We start from the raw sequence: 21680 nt of genomic DNA on the forward strand, positions 1-21680 counted from the left end.
GTGCTGTGGTCATAGGAGGGAAACTTGCTGTTGTCTTGTCCCTTTCTAATAGAGAAAATACCGAGCCCGAGCCCAGTATTACCTTAGGCATTTGCTTCAAGCTCGCCTTTTCAGTTTTTCAGGGTATTTCCCAAACAAAAACTAACCCTGGATCCCCCTGGCTTTCTTTCTTGCTCTCTCACAGTGAAATGGCCAAATGGTGTGAAGAGTGCTGGAAGAGGAGAGCAGATGTGTGGAGTAGTTAACAGCACAGTTGATATTATATTTTAATTCATCGTCTTTATTATCCAGTCAAGACATAGAAGGTAAATAGTGCATTCTAACCTGGAGCCCTGATCCTAGGCTTTTGTTTTGTTTTCTCAGCAGCTAATCAACTTGTAAAACATGAAGGAGTAAAAATAAAGACATAATCAGAAAAGTATTCTTTGGAAAGTTGCTGGGCACGACTGAAAAAATAAGATGAACTAATTCATTAACAGAGCTCAGGTACTCATCCTAACCCCCCAGCAAGGAAGGAACTTTAGTTTCCGCTCTGTGTGGGGGAATGTGACCAAGACAAAATATTGGAAACTTATCCTGGGTTACACAGCTTCTACATTTTATATAGTGGCATAAAAATATTTTTCAGCTTATTGGGAAACACAGATTCATTGTTAAAAACAGTCAGAGGTATAGAGATCATATTTTTTTCATGTCACCAGTGTAGGTGTGTATATACAAGATTCTACATAACACACACACAACACACACACACACACACACACACACACACACACCCTGAGAGATACATTGTAAAGTGATGGCATTGGTTAATTCTGGAAAAGGAAGGTAAGAGAATGCCAAGTTTGAAAGTGTAAGATACAGACAAGCCTTCAGCATGAGTACTCTGACTTTTTTTCAAGTCATATGCTAATTGCACAAAATTATTTATTTATTTATTTTGGTGTTTTTGAAACAGGGTCTCGCTATAGCCATGGTTGTCCTGGAACTCACTGTGTAGACCAGGCTGGCCTTGAATTCACAGAGTTCCTCCTGCTTCTGCTTCCTGAGTGCGAGGACTAAAGGCATGCGCTTCTATGCCCAGAAAGTGCTTTGTTTTGTTTTTTCTACATCCTTTTGTAAGAAGCTACAGAGCTTGTCTGTTGTAGCCTGGGATGTAGCTAGTCCAAGTGCTAACTAGGCTGACCCTTCTCAGCTTTGAAGATAGACATGTTCATGGTGGTATGGCCATAGACTAGACCAGTTGTGCAAATTTAAATCAGTAATTTAAAAAACCTTTAGAGAATGATAATAGGAAGTCAAATTCCAATGAAGTAAATCATTTTGATCAGCCGCTTGGTACATTTTCTGGTGACTTCATCACAATTTCCACCCAATGTCAATTTTTTTTTTCAAAGATCAGGTACACATGAGTTAATGCTCTAGTCAACATTATAAGACCTATTGGTCATGAAACATAAAACAGTGTAACATGTGCCTACATGTATATACTCTGCAGTTGGCCTGAACTTAGCTTCTCCATTGTGTGCCCCTTTGCTTAAGTTTGCTAATTTATACCAGCAGTACCTGTCTCATATAGGTTGTTGTTAAGCCTAAACACGTTGTTTCTACAGTTCTTAGACCAGCACTTGACACATAGTGTGAGCCATATAAGGTTAGAGATTGATGTCACTGCTGTCATTACTCTCCCAACATCTTGGTGCTTAGAAGACACTATGACAGGTTATCACATCTATTCAAACCTCTTTCTTGTGTACATGTGTGCATGTACATACTCATGCATATATCCTTGTGTTTATGAAAGCACATACTGATATATTTTAACTAAAACTTTATTATTCTTTAAAGCCATTTTTATGCCTCAGCTCATATTTTAGAAATGTCTCATGACGCTATTAAATAAGATGACTGTTTGAAATAGGAAAACAGATGCATCTGGTCTTAAGTATTTGGGATGTAGGGACAAATTCATAAGTGAATGATGAATTACTTCCTGGAGCTGTATGGGCTTTGACATAGCCCACCTGAGGAGGGTCATCAGCCTGATGTGTTAAACAGCACTAACATTTTAGGTTGCTTCTCTTCAGAGCCGGTCTACAGATAGCTATCAGATGTCACTGTGGGAAAGACATTGGGATCTGGTTCTTGGAAATGAAGTAGAGTGTTCCATAGAAAGCTCACTGGTCATTAATGGGTATTTCCTCCTGCACCTCTCACTGGCTTTCCAGAAGATGTTTCACAAGACAGAAGAGTTCTTTCCCAAGAAGATGGAGAGTGATGTGGATGACATGGACACATCGGACACTCAGTGGGGCTGGTTCTACCTGGCGGAATGTGGGAAGTGGCACATGTTTCAGGTACCCTACCCCGAGCCGCATAGGCAAGGGCTTGCTGGTGCAGAGTCATGCTCATGGAGCACTGGAAAGACCCAGTCCTGATGGAAACCAGAGTAGCTAGGAGTCTGTTTCCTCCCCTCACAATAACCTCTTAGAAGCAATGGTGAGCTTTGTCAGAGAGCATGCAAGGATGATGTACTCTGGCACATAAAAGCACGGCCAGGTTTGAGGTGGTGGAAATGGGGAGGGAACAGCTCTCCTGGGTGTCATGTTAGGTGCTGTATGTGTACTGTGTGTCCTCACAACAGCTCTGAAGTAGATGGCACTGCTCCATCTTCTGTCAAAGGACGGGGAACTCAGGAACGTTCACTTGCTTGGTTCAAATTGTAGAGAGAGTTTAGTTGAGGTTTGAACCCCCACACAAGAACTTGTAGTTTGGGGATTTTCTTTTGCTCCCATTGTATGGTTCCCAGGCTGGGGAAAGGTTTTCTCTGAGCCACTCAGTGTAATCATTCGCTAATTTGTGAAAATTGTGATAATATGTAGACGGCTGTGGCAGGGACCATCATGTCTTAGCAGCAGCTGGTTTCCCCTAGACGCCATTAGTCCTTTTCCACATGCAGGCTTGGTTGTGCTCTCTGTGTGTGGGGGAGGTAGACAGGAGGCAATAGGCATCCTTCAGCCCTCCGCTCTCTGTCACTTTGACCTCAGCTCCACTTCTGTGGCCAACCGATTATGCTTACTGTGAACAGCTGGTAAATGCAATTTTCTGGTTTTCTTAAAGCCGGATACCAACATTCAATGTTCAGTTAGCAGTGAAGATATCGAAAAAAGCTTCAAAACAAACCCTTGTGGCTCCATTTCCTTTACTACTTCCAAATTCAGCTACAAGATAGACTTTGCAGGTATGTTTCCCTTCCTAGTTGTGTGTTTTTAGAATATTCCTAGATTATCAGTGCAGTGCAGTCTACAGCTCAGGATTAGCCACGATGTCTTGAAGCATGAAGTAAACCCTCCTGTTCTATGACAGATCGCTCTGTAAAACTGAACTGTTACAAGACTCTAGAGCAGCACTGCCGTTTATAAAGCATGTTTCTGTGTTCATGTGTGTTAACATGCGTGGTGTTGGCTGTGTGTTTTGAGTTCATGTAAAGCTCTTTATAGCTCTTGTTTCGTGTTTTGAGTTTTGAAATGAGGTCTCCCTGTGTTACTGGGCTGGTCTTGAACTTACAATTCTCCTGCCTTGGCCTCCGGAGCAGCTGGGATTGCAGGCCTGTACTGCTGCGCCTAATTTACAGTGCTTATTTCACTCAGCACCCCATCCTTGGACAAAGCTTGGAATTGGGAACCTTTCTATCCTAACCATCAAACTTAGATTAAATGAGACAGTCACTGGAACCTGGTGCTTGTTTCAAGACCAAAGTGAAGCCAGGTGTCCTTCCTGCTGGTAGTTTGCTTAGATAGCTGCCTTGTCAATAGATGCTGCTTCTGATGTTTCCTCATTTCACCGGCTTCTTCATAGATGAGCCCAGCTCATGTGCAGATCAGCTTCATTTAGACCCATACCTCTTTGGATTTCACTCACCATGTGGGTGGGCTCATGTTATCAGGTGTGTCATGAAACAAGGTTGGATTCATAAATTTCAGCCTGCCTTCACCCACTGTTTATGGCTTTGAGGCAAGGAGATTTGAAGGGAACAGCTTCTTAGTAACCACTCATTTTGTCACTCTGCACTTTGGTATGCTAGCTGCTCTCCAGTTGCTGAGTTGTGTCTTTCTGACCATGGTGGTGCTGGTGTGCTTAGGAAGGAGTGTAAGTCTGAAATGCTTTCCCAGGAGTGGTAAAGGGTTTGTCACAGACAGTATAGACGTAGCTAAGAAATACCATCCTATCAAACTTGATTTTCTTGTAGTTGCTGATTATCAAGAAGGAGTCAAAGAACAGATGAATAAGTTAAATGTGAAAACTAATTTTACTTCCAATTAATCCTGACTTTAAAAGATAGCGTTGGGCAAGCAGGCTTCTCATAAGGGATGCTGATCTTGGTGTTCTGTTCCAGCAGAGGGTGTTTGGCAGATGTTCCTGGTGTTCTGTGCTAGGGTTGTTTACATTCACAGTTTGGAGGCAGAACAGACACAGACATTAGACTTTGTAAAGGGGATGCCATTTGTTGAAGTATGTGGTAGGTAATTCAACAGGTCACTTCTGACTAAGAATATTCACTAGGGAACTATACTCTCTGGAAGATTCCTGTAAGGAAAAAAGAATAATCCAAAATGTTTTTGTAGATGCTCAGAATGTACTTCTCATGGTAGAGTGCTTACCTAGTATGCAGGAAACTCTAGCACAGCATAAACCAGGTGTGGTGGTGTATGCCTGTAATCCCAACACCCAGGATGTGAAGACAGGAGGGCCACACATTCAAGGCCAGTCTCAGCTACATAATGTATTCAGGCCATTCTTGCCTACATGAGACCCTGTATCAAAAAAAAAAAAAAAAAAAAAAAAGCAAAGAAAAAGAAGAAAAGATCTTTACTAAAGTGTGCTAGGAGCATGTGGCAATAAATGATTACATGGTGCTGGTTAAGGTACATCTAAAGCATTTCCGTATACTGTTTGGAGGCTCCTTAACCCCAGTCACCCTGTCACTGCCCTGCTTCTCTCTGTCAAAGATGTAGAAAGTAAACTCAAAAGGAGACAGCTGTGAAGATGACTCCATGGGTTTTGTGCTGTATCCTGAGGTCATCTTACTTTTCCTTGGATGGTGGCAATGCCCTGGTTTGCTCTGTCTAGGAGAATACAGGTGTGGCAGAGCACACACTTGACAGATGCAGTGGCACTTATTAAGAGTTACTGCTTGACTGGGAGGATAAATGTGACCTGTTAAATACTGCCAAGACCTCTGTGCAGGCAGAAGATGCTAACCAGATAGTGGCCTTCTGTCACTGGGACCTTTGTGTGAATATGTGTTGTCTCTGGCCAGCTTTTCTTTGGTTTAGGTGTACAGATTAAAGAGGAGTAAAGGAACGCACATTTTTGAAATTGTGGGGGCTGTATAAATGTTATATGGAAATGTATCACTTTCTAATTTCCAAATTCTTAGGGAAACCAGAGTGCATTTCTCCATGTAACAAATCCAATGGAAGATTTAGTGTGATGTCGTTCTATGCTCTTGACTTTCTCGCCTTTAGGATTCTTGTATTTAGTAATTAGTTTAACTGAGGCGCCATGCACAGGAACCCACATCCTGCATGAGGAGCAGGGTGTGAGATGAGCGTCTTGGTGTGAGCCTTAGGTGGGACACTGAAACGGGGCGCCCTGAACTGACACCTTTAGAACATGGTAAACGGATGGTGAAAGATCAGAACTGCTCAGCTGCCAACCCCTCCCAAAGCCAGGTGGCCGCCATGTATTGTGGCTACCAATTTGCATGACACTTGAGAGCACGGTGTGTTTCTGTGGCTCATCTGATATGTCTGTCTTTGTGTTCAGAGATGAAGCAGATGAACCTCGTCACTGGAAAACAGCGCCTAATAAAAAGGGCTCCTTTCTCCATCAGTGCCTTCAGGTATTGTAAGTGGGGGAGCACAAGGGGCGGGTCTCTCCCTCCCTGCTCTTTCTGACTCTTTGGCAGAAGACCAGGTAGACTCACGTTCATCTCATGGACCGAGTGACTTTCGCAATGTTAAACCTCTCATTTGCTGATAAAATAACCATTGTCCCCCGCCATTGTTTCCTTTCATCCTCTTCTTTTGCCACATGTATATTTTTTTTTCAATTCTTAGACCAGTGTGCATAACTGCAGAATGTTATGTGTTTTTTGTTTAGAACCCTTTTAATAGCTATTGAGCTTAAGTTTGAATTTGAACTGGACATACTCTCACAAAAACCTCCGGGTATTTGACCATAAGTCCTAGGGAACTGCTTGCTTTGCTGCCTCTGCACTGATGTAGATCCCATCGGGAAACTTGTAGATACATATAATGCCAGTCCACATCTACTGAGGCTGGGGATGAAGCTCTGCAATGGGCAGCAGTGCGTCTTCCCTGAATACAGGTTGCATGTTTTCTTTTTGGTTCCCTTTGCCATATATAGACTAAAAAAAAGTTGTTTAATGCCAGAGGCAAATATTTGTTGCACAGGGGAATAGAAAAAAAAAAGTTAAAAAAAAAAAAAAAAGAAAAAAAAAAAAAAAAAATTAAGAGTGTAGAATAATTACTTAAGTGAATGTTGAATTTTTTCTGTTCAGAGAACTTAAGATAGAGCTGGGAAACAAAACAGTAGTGTGTGAATTGGGAATTGTAAGGAATGCTCTCACACTCTTCCCAAGGAGCACTTGATAAAGTAGAGCAGAGAAAGGAATTGAAGGGACTAGCAAGGAGCAAGGAAAGAAATACTTTCAGTTTTCTTTTTCAGAATGTTGGGCTTCTATTTTAACATCCTAATTTAAAAGATAATGAAGGCTTTCCTGCATCTTTGGGACAGAGAGAGTATGTTCTTACCCGCTAGCTACATCATGTATGTGTTCCTCAGTGCCAGCAATAGAACACAGGAGTTCCTTACCTTCTAAGAGTGTAATCTGGGGGAGTGAGACACAATACTGGAGTGTTTCACAGTTGTGTGTTGGTATAGCTGGTAACCCTTTGAAGTGGGGTGAGAATTCCGTGCTGCGCTCAAGCATTTTCCTCCGCCCCAGGCTATACATACTGTACAACAGACAGAAGGGGCATAGGAAGTAGACAACAGAGGACAGCAAAGTGAGGCAGTAATGAAAGGGAGGCGTTTAGTGTGAAGCTAAGGGATGAAGGTCACAAGATGCCGATGCAGAAAGGTTCGCTGCAGTACTGCACGGGGCACTCATCACAAGCCCGGTGAATCTGCGTTCTTTCAAGGCCTTGGGAACATACAGGTTATTTAAACCTTTTCCCCGTAGCTGAAAGATGCATTAGACAACATGGGGTAGGGGCGGGGAATGGAGAGCTTTCAAAAAACAACAGCTTGATTTTGAGGTTAATTTAAATCATAATTCCTATAGTATCTGAAGTTCTTGTAGAACTCTCTTAAGACAATTTGAATGTTCCTACAGTCATACTCATGATGAAGAAAAAAGGGAATTTATGCAGATTCCTTTGTTAGCAGACTGACTGAAATTCACAAGTGGAAGAACGTGCCTTTTTGGAGAGGCTGCTGGAAGGCAGTACCCTCCACATTTCTGGAGGGAAGATTAAGAAGTACAATGTTTCAGGCCTCCATTTGGACCTTATTCATCACAGCTATCAATAAGTGCATCCTTTGACTCTGAAATCCCACTTCAGAGATGCCATTCTGTAATAAATTACTGGGCATATGAAACAACAAATAGATCTGTTCTGTGCAGCATTCTGAAATTGAAGCAAGATAAGTCTCATCAGAAGTAAGCGGTTAAATAAATTATGGTTCTGTCTCCGAGCTCTTCTGTTATTTGGGCCCCAAATCCTAAGGAACCACCCACTTTGTTCCTGCACCAGAGCAAACCCCACTCGGCAATCCCTGATGACACATCAAGCCCCCAGCGACAAAGGAGACCTAAGGAAGATGCTCCACAGTGGACGCACTTCAGCTCCCCATTCCCGGTGCCCAGGCTACACGTTAGTTTTTGCTTGCTCTGACATGCACAGATGGTGGTGGAGAGAAAGTGTTTATTCATTGAGTGTTAACTAAGTGTCTGCCATGTGCTGGGATTCCCTTCCTGGGAATGAGGAGATTGCATACATGTTGATAAAGATCATGGTAAGAATTGATTAAATGAACAAAACAACCTAAGGACTAATGAGTGCTTTGTGCCACCATTTGTATTGAGTAAAACCTGGCTGTCTGAACCTAAGGAGGCTCTAAAGGACATCTGGGTCTAGAAACAACTGGCGAAGAAGGAATGAACACTGACTAGAGCAGGAGAAAAGGTTCTCACTCTCTACATGTTGGGACATCGAAGACCTTCCTGAGAGGTTTCTAGAACCCGTACAGGCAGCTCATAACTGACTGTGACTCTAACTTTGGGGGATTGAATGCCCTTTGATGGCTTCTGAAGCCACTGCACACATGCAGCACACTTGTACACAGATACATACACATACAAGTAAAAATGTTAAAATATATTTTCCCCCCAAATTTTATTAAGTTTGACAAAAGCGAGCTAAGAATAAGTTTGAAGTCTGTTAATTTCATCCACTAACTTTTAATTTCCAAGGAAGGTTAGTGTGCCTGTTTTAACATTTTGCTGTTGAATCTCCATTGCCATTGTCTCTGTGTTTGTGTCCTGTGTCTTGACCATATTATATGGCTTTTAAAGATTTGCTGCTGAGTAACTGCACTGAGCAAGTCAGGGTGCTCTGCCTAAGGAAGTAGGACTGAGTCAGGCCATAGAGGACAGAGAAGGGAGGGCTGAGTCATTGGAGGACAGCAGTGGCTGGTAGAACTTTCAATTTCATTCAGTACAAATATCAATAAATGGTTTGGGTTTTTTAAAAAAATCAGCCTTAGTTTTCTTGGGAATACCTTTTCTCTGGCTAAAAAATTCTTCACATTTTATAAAAATTGGAACAAAAAATTGAATTAGCTGATTTTGAAGTGTTGAAGCTATCTAGATTTGTATATTCCTAGCGAAGTTTATAATTCAGCATTGAATAATTAGGAAAGTAGACATTCGGTAAATATTTCTAAGTGAAGCGAAGAGTCATACTTCATTGTATTTGTCATAAATACCTTGTAAACAGAAAACTCAACTGTGGAGGAAAGACTAAACCACTGACACTAATTATAATCTGCTTCTGATACTCTGCTGTCTTTTGCTGTTTGAAGTTACATCTGTGAAAATGAGGCCATCCCCATGCCAACACACTGGGAGAACGTGAATACCGAAGTTCCCTACCAGGTAAGAGCAGATGGACTGTAGGACAGGCTGTCCTGGGACAGTAGGTAGGAAAGCCACTGCTAAACTCTGTGACCTTCTTTTCCCAGCTGGTCTCCCTGCAGAACCAGACACATGAGTATAATGAAGTTGCCAGTCTCTTTGGGAAAACGATGGATCGGAACCGAATTAAAAGGATTCAGAGGATTCAAAACTTAGACTTATGGGAGTTCTTTTGCAGGTAAGTGGATTTCTTGCCCCTCTGTTCTACTTGTCTCTCTCTTCCAAATTGTAGGGATGGCCACAGACAAGCTGCTTTTCTGTTTTTCTCTTGCCATGCCTTCTTTTTTTTTTAACATTTATTTTCTTTTATGTGTATGCACGGTCCCTGAGGAGGTTAGAGAGGGCATTCTGCCCCCTGGTACTGGACTTACAGGTAGTTGTGAGCAACCATGTGGCTCCTGCAAAGCATTAAGTGCTCTTAACTACTGAGCTATCTTTCCAGAACCTTGCTGGCCCCTTAGGCCTTGTCTCCATCCTCGGAGAGTAGACAGAGTCTTCTCTGGAATACATTCAGTCAGCACAGTGAGAGGAAACTCTACCGTCACTAGGTCTAAAACTGCAACTATGTTGAAATGGAGCTCTTTAACTTTGCCATGGCTGCTTGCCTTAGCCCTTTAGATTGTGTTAGAAATCTCTGGAACTGTGACTTAAAAAACAAACAACAATTAACGCCATCCTTCTTGTAGCTTTTTGCTTGTTTTGTTTGAAAGAACACTTTACGATTTACCTTTAAATGTCTTGCTTCACTTGGAGTTTATACTGTGGATTTAAAAATCTCTACTCATTACTAATTCTAAGTTAGAAATGACTGTTAGATTTCTCAGTGTGCCTTTAACCTAAAAATAAAGCTCATTATCTAAAACTTAATGTGTTACCCAAATTAACCTGTTATGTTATATTTTTGTAATAAATAATACTTAAATAAGTGGTTCTCTGAAATATTTTAAATAAACATTTGTAGATGAGATTTGATTTCTGGTATTTTTATTATAAGCTTTTAATGATTTATTCAGAATTTCAAATCAATACAGAAGTAGAATTCAACCATAATAAGCTCAGTGCACTTGTGATCCTGTCCAACATCTGTCAAGTTTTGCTACACAAGCCAGATGAGGAGGCATACAGCCGCTAGCCCAGAACACAGAAGGCTAAGGTAGGAGGACTGATTCAAGGGCTACAGACCAAGTTTGAGGCCAGCTTGTACTACTAAATGGTGAGACCCTGTTTCAGAAAAGCAATCAAATAAACATTTGCCAAAAAAAAAAAAAAAAAAAAAAAAAAAAAATGAACTAAGATTAAATACATGTAATAGGTTGTTTTATTATTGGGAAGTATCTAAAGCAATTCCTACCCTGTCCCCCATTTCTTTTGCATGTTTGAAAATTGATGATTATTACAGTTTTGTTTCCTGTTGCTGTGGTAAAATATCCTGACCAAAACAACTTAAGGAATGGGGCCAAGGAGATGGCTCAGCAGTTAAGAGCATTGGCTGTTTTCCCAGAGGGCTGAGGTTCAATTCCCAGCACCCACATGACAGCACCCAGTTCCAGGGGATCTGACACGCTCATACAGACATACATGCAGGCAAAACACCAATGCACATGAAATAAAAATAAATAAAATAACTCTAGGAAGAAAGAGTTGATTTGGATTAATACATGTTGCTAGTGCTCAGCTTGCTTTCTGCACTCTTAGCCAAACTCAACTGCCTAGGGAATGGTTTTGTCCACAGTGGGCCATTCCAGTTAACCTAATCAAGAAAATCCCTCAAGGGCATGCCCACAGATCAACCTAATCTAAACCGTTCCTCAATGATGCTGCATCCCCAGGTGGGAAGTCCACAGTCAAAGCTAACCATCACAGTAATGGTATATGAAATGCTTCCGTGGTTCCAACTCTCTAGGCCTCAGTTTGTTCCATATGTCCTTGTAAGAAATTATAGTAACAGTGGGCTTTCAGCTTGTTCTTTTTTATAGTCTGGAGTATTTGACCAAAAACCTTATATTTCTGACAGTCGCTGAGTTTACCTGAAGGTTTTTATTCAGTTTGTTTGGGGGAAGTTGGAGGTCTCTGTTCCCTATGATTTTATTCTTTCAATGATTAAATTAGTTTTTGTAAAGTGAGTTGGTGACATTTATTCTTTAAAATATTAGATTTGTTTATTTTATGGGTATGAGTTTTGCCTGCATGTATATATGTACCCTGTATGTGTGCCTGGGGCTCATGGATGTCAGAAGAGGGAGTCAGGCCCCCTGGAACTGGGGTTATAGGTGGCTGTGAGCCGCCATGTGGGTTCAGGGGCCTGAACCAGGTCCTCTGCAAGAACAAGTGCTCTTGACTGCCCAGCCATCTCTACAGCCCTGTTGTTGTTAATTACACCTCTTAACTGGAGCTCTATTGGTCTCCTTTGCACTTCAGAGCTCTCAATAAAAGCATAAAAACATAGTGCTGAGTCCTGTAGCTTTCTTTTGGGGGGGGTCCTCTGTGTGTACCTGTAGATCAGGCTGGCCCCGGACTCACAGAGATTCGCCTGCCTCTGCCTCCCAAGTGCTGGGATCAAAGGCGTGTGCCACCACCACCCAGTGTCTTGTAGCATTTTATACTAAGAATTTACTAGAAAATTTTCTTGGTTTATATTCTTTGTGATCTTCTGTAATGTCAACCCACAAACACCTGCCAAATCTGAGGCTGTGGTATAGGCAGCTGTCACTTTGACATCTCCCTGCAGATCTAAAATAGTCTCACTGGTCTCATTGACATGTAAGCTGTGACTCATCATCTGAATAGCCAGGCTCTGAATGAGTCCACTCTGCTACATAATATACATTCCTGTTTTACTTCCCTCCTTCCTCTTCCCAGCAAGTAATCTTAGCTCCCACTTTGTGACAGGCAGTATTCTAGTTACTTGGGATTTGATGGTGTATAGTTCTGTAGGTCAAGGAGCCATGCCACTGCTAACGTTAGATACATGGGTGAACACAGGTTTATCATGGAAACACACCATTGCCCTAAAGCAAGGTGTATATAGTGACATGGGGGTACTGGGGAGAACTTCCTAAAACTGGTGTTATTTACATCACACATGGCCTGGGGAGAGGAGGGCATCTTCGACATGGGGGCATCATGCATCAAATTTATCTAAAAATTGGAACACAGAAAATTCAGAGACTTTCAAATAAAAGAACATAGGTGAGTAGCACTAGAAACCTAGCCAGGAAGTGAGTACGTAGGCGCTAACACTGCCTCTGGCTGACTGTGCACCTTCCCTCATAGCTCTGAGTCAAATTGTCCAAGCCATAAATTAAAGTTAGCAAGTGCCTCCCATGCAGCACTTTTAAAACCAAACTGGTCATATTTGTATTGTTTGTTCTTTTAGGTGTTTGTTCTTAGGGTGAGGGAGGGTTTAGCATGATAATTCATCAGGCAGTACTATAGGAAAAACTTTAAAGACTTTTCCTACCAGAGACATCTGGTGATGAGACGTTTTTGGTTGTCCTGTGGTGAGGTATAGAGACTGTTGGCATTTGGTGGATAGAGGTCAGGAGTGCTAACTGTCCTACACGACAACAATCTCTCCCTCCCCAAACAGCATTCTACTAAGGTTGAGAAGCCCCGATGTAAAGGCATCACAGCTTGAAGCAGGGAGAGCAGTTTAGGAAATGGTTTCTGTAGTTAAACTGAGACGCTTCAGACAGTCTGTCAGCCAAAGTGGTGTTTGCTACGATTTGGAGGTATTGATGATGTCAGGTCATAGGGCTTGGTGTATGACTCTCTACATACACTAGGTGAGTGAGGGAAACAGGCAGGGCCACACCCAGATCCCGGCTTCTTAGTCTTACTCAACTACAGGAATATGGGTAGACATGAGACTTGGTCTGTGTAGAGACCATGGGAGGAAGTAACAGGAAACTGATCTAGACTAGTGATGAAGGCTAGAAGATAGGAGGTGCTAGCAACCACCAATGATAAAATGACCAGAGTATTTGTATAAACATTAAGAAAAGAGGGCCAACTCAAGAGGGTGAGCAGAATAAAGGAAACCAGTAGAATGTGGCCATGCAAAAGCTACTGGAACGAGAGGGATAATCTGAAGGTCACATCCCTAGGTGCCAGAGAAGATGCAAACGGGCCATGCCCTTGGGGTTTGCAACAAATTTTGATGAAAGTGAAAGCAATGTTGGATGTTGTATCATGTGGATAAGTAAAGTTCCGCAACTCCTTTAGGAAGGTTGGCATTGGGAGGTGGAGAGGAAATAAGGAAGTGTGTAGGGAGAAGAGCATTTTTGTTATGCTTTATTATTATTATTTTTAATGGTTAACATAATTGGAAGAAACTTACAGAAAAGGAGAGGCGAGAAGACAGGACCAGGGGAGAGGGCCGTTGATTGATTAAACTCTCAAAGAAGCATGACGGGACGAGGTTCAGTGACCATGTGCCAGAGAAGAGGTGGGCACGTGTCCAGTTAGATTTATGTTGAGGTGAGAGCCTGGCTAGCCTACAGACTCATTAACCCTTTCCGATCCCATGGCGACATAAGCGAAGTCACCTACATAGAGTGAGGCACTGTGGAGATGTAGATAAAAGGGATAGAAGAAGGAGAGGTTTAAGTGGTCACTGTGGGGAGTAGGGCAGGAGAGCCGGGAACCACAGGGTTCCCCACACTGGGGCTTAAGCGGAAGGTGAAATGCTGTGTGAGTGTCTGGGGAGTCTGAGAGCAGTTGCATGTGACTGACTTGAGACACTGGGAGAGCTGCAAGGTAGAGATGGCTGGAGCAGTCAGAGTAGCCAGGGTATTAGAGCAGTGATAGGCCCTGCCCTGATAAGGATGTGGGCTTTGATCAAGCAGAGATGCCTGACCTGGCCGTGTATCCATTCTCTCTGGGGCTCCTTAACATGTAGAGGGTTCCATTACCCAGACCCACTGACTCAGAACCCCTGGTTCTATGGAGTGGAAGACCACTGGTCCAAACTTAGGCGAATGTCCTCAGTCCAGAGCATGGAGACACTGCTGCTCTGAGACAGTGTGTGAGCCAGAGACTAGCATTTCTGGAGCCTTGACCCTTAGAGGATGGGGTTATTGAGACATCTTTGAGAGCTGGGTGCCACAGTACTTTATGTAGATTGAGAAGTGAATGTGTTCTGATCCAGTCTGTCAGGTTTCTGGAAGACCAGATGCATGGTCCATGAGCCCACCTTTCCTGGGTGTGTTAGTAGGGGTGCAAACCTTTAACTCTGCCTCTGCCTGGTATATGTGCTCCCTCCATTCCAGCAGTGCAGTATTTCATGGCCTACCGATGCTCAGTGCCAGACTGTAGGTGGAGTTTTTCTGTCCCTGAAGCCACTCCCAAATAACCCCAAGAGACTTAATATAAATTATAAATGCTTGGCTGATACAACTCAGGCGTATTACTAACTAGCTCTTACAACTTAAATTAACCCATTTCTATTAATCGATGTATTGCCATGTTGTGGCTTTACTTGTCCTCTAGCATGTCTTGCTCCCTCTATGTCTCTTGGCAACTACTTCGACTCTGCCCCTCTTCTTTCCAGCATTCTCTGTTTGACTCTACCCCAACCTTATCCTGTCCAGCTACTGGCCAGTTAGCTTCCTTATTAAGCTAACCACAGCAATATACATCCATATATGGTAAAGGAATATTCCACACCAGACTCTTTACCCTGTGGTTTATAATACCTATGAGATGCACATTCCAAACCATGGTTCACTTTAACCTGTGTCTGGGACATAATGACAACTGAGCATGTTTTTAAATGTCTGTGTGTATCTGCATGAATTTATGAACATCACAGTGTAAGAAGCTCTTAGAGGCCAGAGGGCATCAGAGCACTTGGATGTGGAGTTATAAGTGATTAGGAATCATCTGGTGGGTGCTAGGACCAGAATCTGAGTCCCCTGCAAGAACAGGAAGTGCTTTTAGCCTCTCAGCCCATCTCTAGCCCCAAATATCTTGGTTTTTTAGAATGGAATCTAGTCATTACCGCTCATGAAACTTGACCTTAGAGGTAAATGTGTTAATTAGGTGTTTGCTTTAACAAAACAGTAACCATGATATAGATTAAATTAATAAGTTTACCATTGTAGTGTATGGGAAAGCCTTTTGGATAATTTAAGTCGGCCTCTCTAAAGTGATTGAGAAAGTTTCTTGTGAACAAAACAATATGTTCCAGGCGATGGTACAAAGAGAATGAATAATGGGTGGTTAGAAGTCTTTTGCAAAGACATGAATGTCAAGCTTGCTTGCTTCCTCAACATTATTAGGCACTTAAATGAAAGTGTAGGTTTGCTTGTCACACACAGGAAAAATTCAAAACCAGAAAGGGCAGATTGAATTCTGAGTGAACTTCAAGTCCAAAAGTCATTGCCAAGTTGGAAATGAACCAAAACAAATAAGTGTATTTTTTTTAAAAGCATTGTTTTCCATCAGCTGTTAAGGGAAGTATATGTGCATTGTTAAAAAACAAAACAACAACAACAAAACCAAAGAGATAGTTAATATAGTCCTAGAAAAAAGAAACTAGGTAGAATTTCTTAGTGGAAAATGCGCTATTATTGTGTGAATGAGAGAGTTATTTGATGCATGCCCTTCTAATATGAGCGGTGGGCTGGAAAGACAGTTGCCCTACATCAAAGCCCATGCACTTAAAATTGATAAATACTACTAAATAACTCCTGAGAAATATGCATTTTCATTCCTGTTGTGGTAAAATTTGTCAACTTATCATATTTTGGGGTATTTTACTTTGCTAACTAATTTTTACTTTTTAAACTCAAATAAGTCTAAAACAGGTTTATCTGTCAGTTGTTCAGATATGATTATCTGGGAGAGATCTGATTTGAAAAATCCTCAGAATTTTACCTGACTGCACATGATACGGAGCCAGTCAATGGCACTGTTAGCCCAGTGCAGTGTCTCTGGTCAACATCACTGTCTGATGATGGCTGGGCTGGGGATCTGTTCCCACCACTGTTTGTAAACTAAGCTATCCAGCAAATTCTGCTTAAGTAAAGATGTTTTGCTGTGGAGAAGGGGTTGGAAATATTACTAAAGCATGAGGAATAGCTGGGGGAGGGGGATAATATGTATTTCCTAGAGAACAAAGCTGGGGGAATTGTTCATAGCTTTTGGGGGGGTTATCTATGGAGGTATTTTATGAAAGAGAAGAACTGTTGTGTGTGTGTGTAGAGGAATGTCATAGGTCAGTCAGTAGATGTGGAGCTGGATTCTAGTTCATCGTTGGGATGGATGTACTTTGTAGCAGTTAGTGTTGATCACAGAGTGGTCTAGACTAGACATAAGTCCTCCACACTGGAATGGATTGAAGCAACTCCCGGCTTTTTCAGAAAACTGATTCCCTCTCCATTCGTGGTTCATGTTACAGAAGAGTTCTGTGCCTCTGCCTTCCTATTGGACTTTGCTTTTTAAAATTATAAATGCCACTTGCTGGTTCTGGGTGTGCTTTTGTATTTACATATATTATGGTTTTAAGGAAAGGCTTGGGCACAGCTCAGGTGAGCTAGCAGAGACATAAGGGGTACATTACTTTAGATATCTTTTTGGTAAAACATTTCAAAACCCCAAAATGCAGCAAATAGCTTCCACGTGCCACACTTCCATCATCAGAGTTGGCATTCCAATACGTGACTCATTGTCTTCATCTCAGATCTCTGATAGAGGCAAAGACCTTATTCCCATTCTTGTCTCTTCTCAAAAGGAGATGTTTTCTTGCCTATACTTTTGTGTTCTCACTTCATGAGTATGTATATCTATATAAATACACATTATCATGATAAATACATTAATTTTTATAATTCTATTTAGGCTCATTATCTTTATATTTACAGTGCACCTAGACCTAGTTTACTACACTTAACTTTTGTTTTTGTGAGACAGGGTCTCACTCTGTAACCCTGGCTGGCCTGGCACTCACTATGTAGACCAAGCTGACCTCAAACTCAAAGTTCTTCACCCTTCTGCCTCCCAAGTGCTGGAATTGAAAACAACTTCTACTATACCTGGGTCCTACTTTTAATTTTCATATGTAAAATAGTTAAGTAGCTATTTTCCTCTGACAGCTTTTTAGGCTTTTGGTTTTGTTTTTTCTGTTTTTAACATGACCAGTCCTCCATCTCTGATGCACTGAAGATGTGTTCCCAGAGAAGATGCTAAATTGGAGCTTGATGCCCCTTAAACCTCACATTTCAGTCAGCTGATGCAGAATCAAATATGGCCTCAGCTCAAAGACAGAGTTCTGTGTCTAACTGTGTAAGAACTTTGTATTATGTGTTGATAGTCTCCTTTGCGGCCATCTGCGATGCTTATCTGCTTTAGACCATCAGTGCCCCCTCCACACCCTCCTTCCTCTTTTCCTCTTTGCTCCACAGTCCTGGGGATGGGACCCAGGCTTTCCCACATGCCAGACAAGCATTCTACCACTGAACCACTGAACTATATGCCCAGTCTTTTTGGTTATAATTTTCAGCCTTCTTCTTCTTCTTCTTCTTCTTCTTCTTCTTTTTTTTTTTTTGCCTAGGATAACCTTGAACTCCTAATCCTTCTGTCTCTGATTCTTGTACCTTGGGAATAATACAGGCATTAAGCACCACACCTAGCTGGCAGCTGTCATATTTGATGAGATGATTTTTATATAGCCAAGAGTATTTGAAACAATTTCTTTGCTAGAATTGTTCTGTCTATTTATATGATTTATATTGTTGTTTCACCCTTTCCATTGAACTTTGCCCTTTAGCATTTTAAATTAATAAGTACCACTCACTGGTATATTTTTCTGTGGTTTTGTATCTGGATGTTTTGTAATTTTAGGAAAAAGGCTCAGCTCAAGAAAAAGAGAGGTGTTCCTCAGATCAATGAGCAAATGCTGTTTCACGGTACCAGCAGTGAATTTGTGGAAGCAATTTGCATTCACAACTTTGATTGGAGAATCAATGGTGTACATGGGGCTGTCTTTGGAAAAGGTAATATCTGAATCTCAGGTCCAGGTTCAGTGACAGGGGAGAGTTCCCTCTCTCTAGGGGAAATTGGTTGCTTTATGATTCCGTGATGGAGTGATGAAGCTAAAAGTTACCAGACTGTGAGTTTCAGACAGGATGGAAATGAGACTTGCACATCTGCCATATTCAATAGCTTCCTGGGTTCTGGTCATCCTGACACAGTGCCCTGTGTTAGAGAAGCCTTGAGTATCTGTAATGTCTGAGTCAACCCTTTCCATGGATGAGCCGACACAGTGAACTGCTCCATAGTAAATGCAGAGGGATAGAAACATGTTAATTATACTCTAGGATAGTGACTAGTGGTTTTGATGTTTTGTTTGGTTGTTTTTGTGTGTTAGGAAATGATAGATAAGAATATCAACATGCACTAAAGGGAAAAAGTGGGCAAAACTCTACCTTATTTCTGAGGCTGTGCAAGTCAGGTTTCCACTCCGAGGCATGACTCCAGCAGATAGGGAGAGAGCCGAGGAGGGTGAGGGGCAGGCATTTGTTGTCAGTCAGTCCCGTCCTCCATGCTTCACTTCCATCAAGAGAGCTGGCTCCCTGTTAGGATTAGGAGGTGCTTTTTGAAGCAGTACATTCATTTAAGGATAAGTACTGGAAAGGCTGCTCACTTCAGCTGCAAGAGGTTGGAGAAATCCAACACCAGTTCCATCAAGATATGAGATTTTGCAATTCATGTCCCAGTTTTTTAGAATTAGTTACTTGATTGATTGTGTCAGTCATTTCCAGAGAGTTGACTGCTTTCTTGAATGTTCATGACAATAACTGACATTGTTCTGGAATGTCCAGGCAGGAATAGATGTGCTTCTTAGCTTCCTCTTACTATAACAAAACACCCAAGGCAGCTTCAAAAGAGGAAAGATTCTTGACTCGCAGTTTCAGAAATTTCAATCTGTGCTCCTTGAGCACTGTGGAGCCTGCTTTGAGGCAGACTATGGCAGCAGAGTATGCCTTATAAAGTGAACTGGCAGCCAGAGCAAGAAAACTGTGAGGAAGAAGGTCTGTGGTTCATAATCCCCCTTTAAGGGCACATCCTCTCTACAGTTCTGACACCTCTCATTAGCACCAAGCTCCCAGAAAACTAAGCCTGTGACACATGGGGCCCAGGGAGACTGAAGAGACAAGGCCAGCAGTAGCTTTGTGCAGTCTCAGAATCTCATTCCTGAGTGTAAGTCCTAGTTCTAGAGTTACTTCTGGATTGCCCTATGTCGTAGCCAGAAGATTCCTGGGTGTGAGCTCCTCGGGTAGAACAGTATTCTACAGAGCTTGTCTGGATGCTGGATGCTGGGTGAGGCTGCAGGGAGGAGGCCGAGGAAGGACACAGCTGGGGAGGACGGCCTCCAGTGACACCCGAACCTGCCACACGCCTCACCACAGAACGGTTTTGTGTTTTAGGTTTACTGGATTTCCTGGCAAGCTCTCTTTTGGAAACACAAGTGTGGGTGGCTACTTTGTTCAGGGCACAGGAGGGCACTGGTGAGGCCTGGTACATCCACAGCTGCCTCCCTAGGGTGAGGGTAGGATTGCGTCCTGTTGTTTAGGTGTGCAGAGGAGGAGGTCCCACATCTGTCCCTGGAGTATGACTCCTGTCTGTCCTCCTGTCAGTTAGAATGTTGTCCCCTGCATTTTGTTTTTGTTTTTTTTTTCTCCAAAGTAACTTTGGCCCTTTCTGTTGAAGGAACCTATTTCGCTAGAGATGCTGCGTACTCCAGTCGTTTCTGCAAAGATGACATCAAACATGGTAACACATTCCAGATTCACGGGGTCAGCGTGCAGCAGCGACATCTGTTCAGAACCTATAAATCCATGTTTCTTGCTCGAGTGCTAATTGGGGATTACATAAATGGAGACTCCAAATACATGAGACCTCCTTCCAAAGACGGGAGCTATGTGAATTTGTATGACAGCTGTGTGGATGACACCTGGAACCCAAAGATCTTTGTGGTGTTCGATGCCAACCAGATCTACCCCGAGTACCTGATAGACTTTCACTGACCCCACTTCCCAGGCTCAGTGGTCAAAGCTTTGCTCTCTCGTTGCAGGAGGATTTGGCCCCCTGTCTTCTAGCCGCTAAATATAAATATTGGATACTTTTGAAACAGATTCAGGAAAGAAGCGGCTCCATATATAAAGAAGTACTGGCTGTCAGGTTGGTTATATGTTGTTGTTTCTGTCAGTTTCAGTTTTGTTAAAGACCAATACTGTTGCCATTTGAACACCCAGCAGTAAGAGATTAAAACCAAATAGGTTGAGTCTCATTACCAAGGTCTGGCGGTCTCTAAAGTTCACATTTGTGATCAGGTCAAATGATGTTATTTTGTGTTCCCAATTAGGAGAACTGTCCCTTTGTAAATTGAGTTTGGGCAGTATCATCTGTCAATGAGCATTTCCCTTTGTTGGTTTTCTGAAGGGGGCTTTAAAACACTGGAACAACCAGCCCCTGGTGCTCTAAGAAGAAAGAAACAAAGACATGGTCTGCCATGCTGGCAGACAAGCTAGGAAAGAGAGGCCAAGACAGAGCCTGCTTCCCACTGCTGTAGGGAGGTGGGCTACAGCCCCAGAGCAGCTCACACCATTCTCGCCTACCTCCCAAGGTTGAGCTGGCCAAGGCTGCCAGTGGTCACAGTTCAGCCCCCATTGCTCTGTGGTCCCTGCCCCAAGATGTTTATTTTCTCTTTGTTTTCCAGGCCCTGTCTCCCCCCCACACACACACACATACAGCTGTCCCGTGGTACCCCTAAGATCCTCATGTCTTAGTAGCTGGGTACCTCCATTTTGAATGATTCCAGAGAGCATGGGGATGCTGGGAAGAACTCTGGTTTCTTAGAGTAGTGACTGACAGCTCCCAGCTCCTGAGCAGCTCTATCGCTTAGAGTTGTGCTCATGGCTTTGTGTGCCTCTCTGCTTACCTGTTGTGCTGTCCTGAGGATGGAGTGGACGGCACAGCTTCCTGCCCGTCAGTGTTAGGCGACACCCGGGAACACTGCTGTCTAGGGGTTGATTGTCCTTCCGGCATTGCTTTTCCCATGACTCCTCATGGGAAAGATCACTCCCCAAGCCACACCCGCAACCTTTCCCTAACTCCCGATACTGCATCTTGTCTCTATTATCCCCATCCGGCTTTGGCTGAGAGAATGTGAGCACAATTTAGCTTCTGGTTCCTGGGCCTGTATTATTCTCTTCAATTATTTGAATTGGGAAGCACCTACAAATAACACTTATGTGGAACAGGATGAGTGATGGCGAATCTTTTGGCTTCACCTATTACCAGATTTCCCTTATAACCTTTATATAATTGTACATGGGTTGTACATAAACAGCACACAGGAAACTGTATGCACAATACTTGGGGGCATTGT

At 42.6% G+C, this 21680-nt stretch overlaps 1 protein-coding gene across 2 annotated transcripts in view; it reads left to right on the forward strand.

The window, feature by feature from the left end:
- Parp11 (poly(ADP-ribose) polymerase family member 11) overlaps positions 1-20480 on the forward strand; it is a 35067-nt gene extending 14587 nt beyond the window's left edge. The window contains exons 2-9 of one of the 2 annotated variants that reach the window (XM_051173047.1): positions 185-305; positions 2229-2357; positions 3121-3241; positions 5830-5905; positions 9175-9247; positions 9334-9464; positions 18131-18282; positions 20000-20480. In XM_051173047.1, the coding sequence (XP_051029004.1) occupies positions 2232-2357; positions 3121-3241; positions 5830-5905; positions 9175-9247; positions 9334-9464; positions 18131-18282; positions 20000-20316 (996 nt within the window). In that variant the 5' untranslated portion in view covers positions 185-305; positions 2229-2231 and the 3' untranslated portion in view covers positions 20317-20480. The remainder of the gene's footprint in view (positions 1-184; positions 306-2228; positions 2358-3120; positions 3242-5829; positions 5906-9174; positions 9248-9333; positions 9465-18130; positions 18283-19999) is intronic. The other variant, XM_051173046.1, reaches the window with a different exon arrangement.
- Positions 20481-21680: the final 1200 nt, after the last annotated feature.

The sequence above is a fragment of the Phodopus roborovskii genome, unplaced genomic scaffold (assembly GCF_943737965.1).
Source record: "Phodopus roborovskii unplaced genomic scaffold, PHOROB, whole genome shotgun sequence".
NCBI lineage: Eukaryota > Metazoa > Chordata > Mammalia > Rodentia > Cricetidae > Phodopus > Phodopus roborovskii.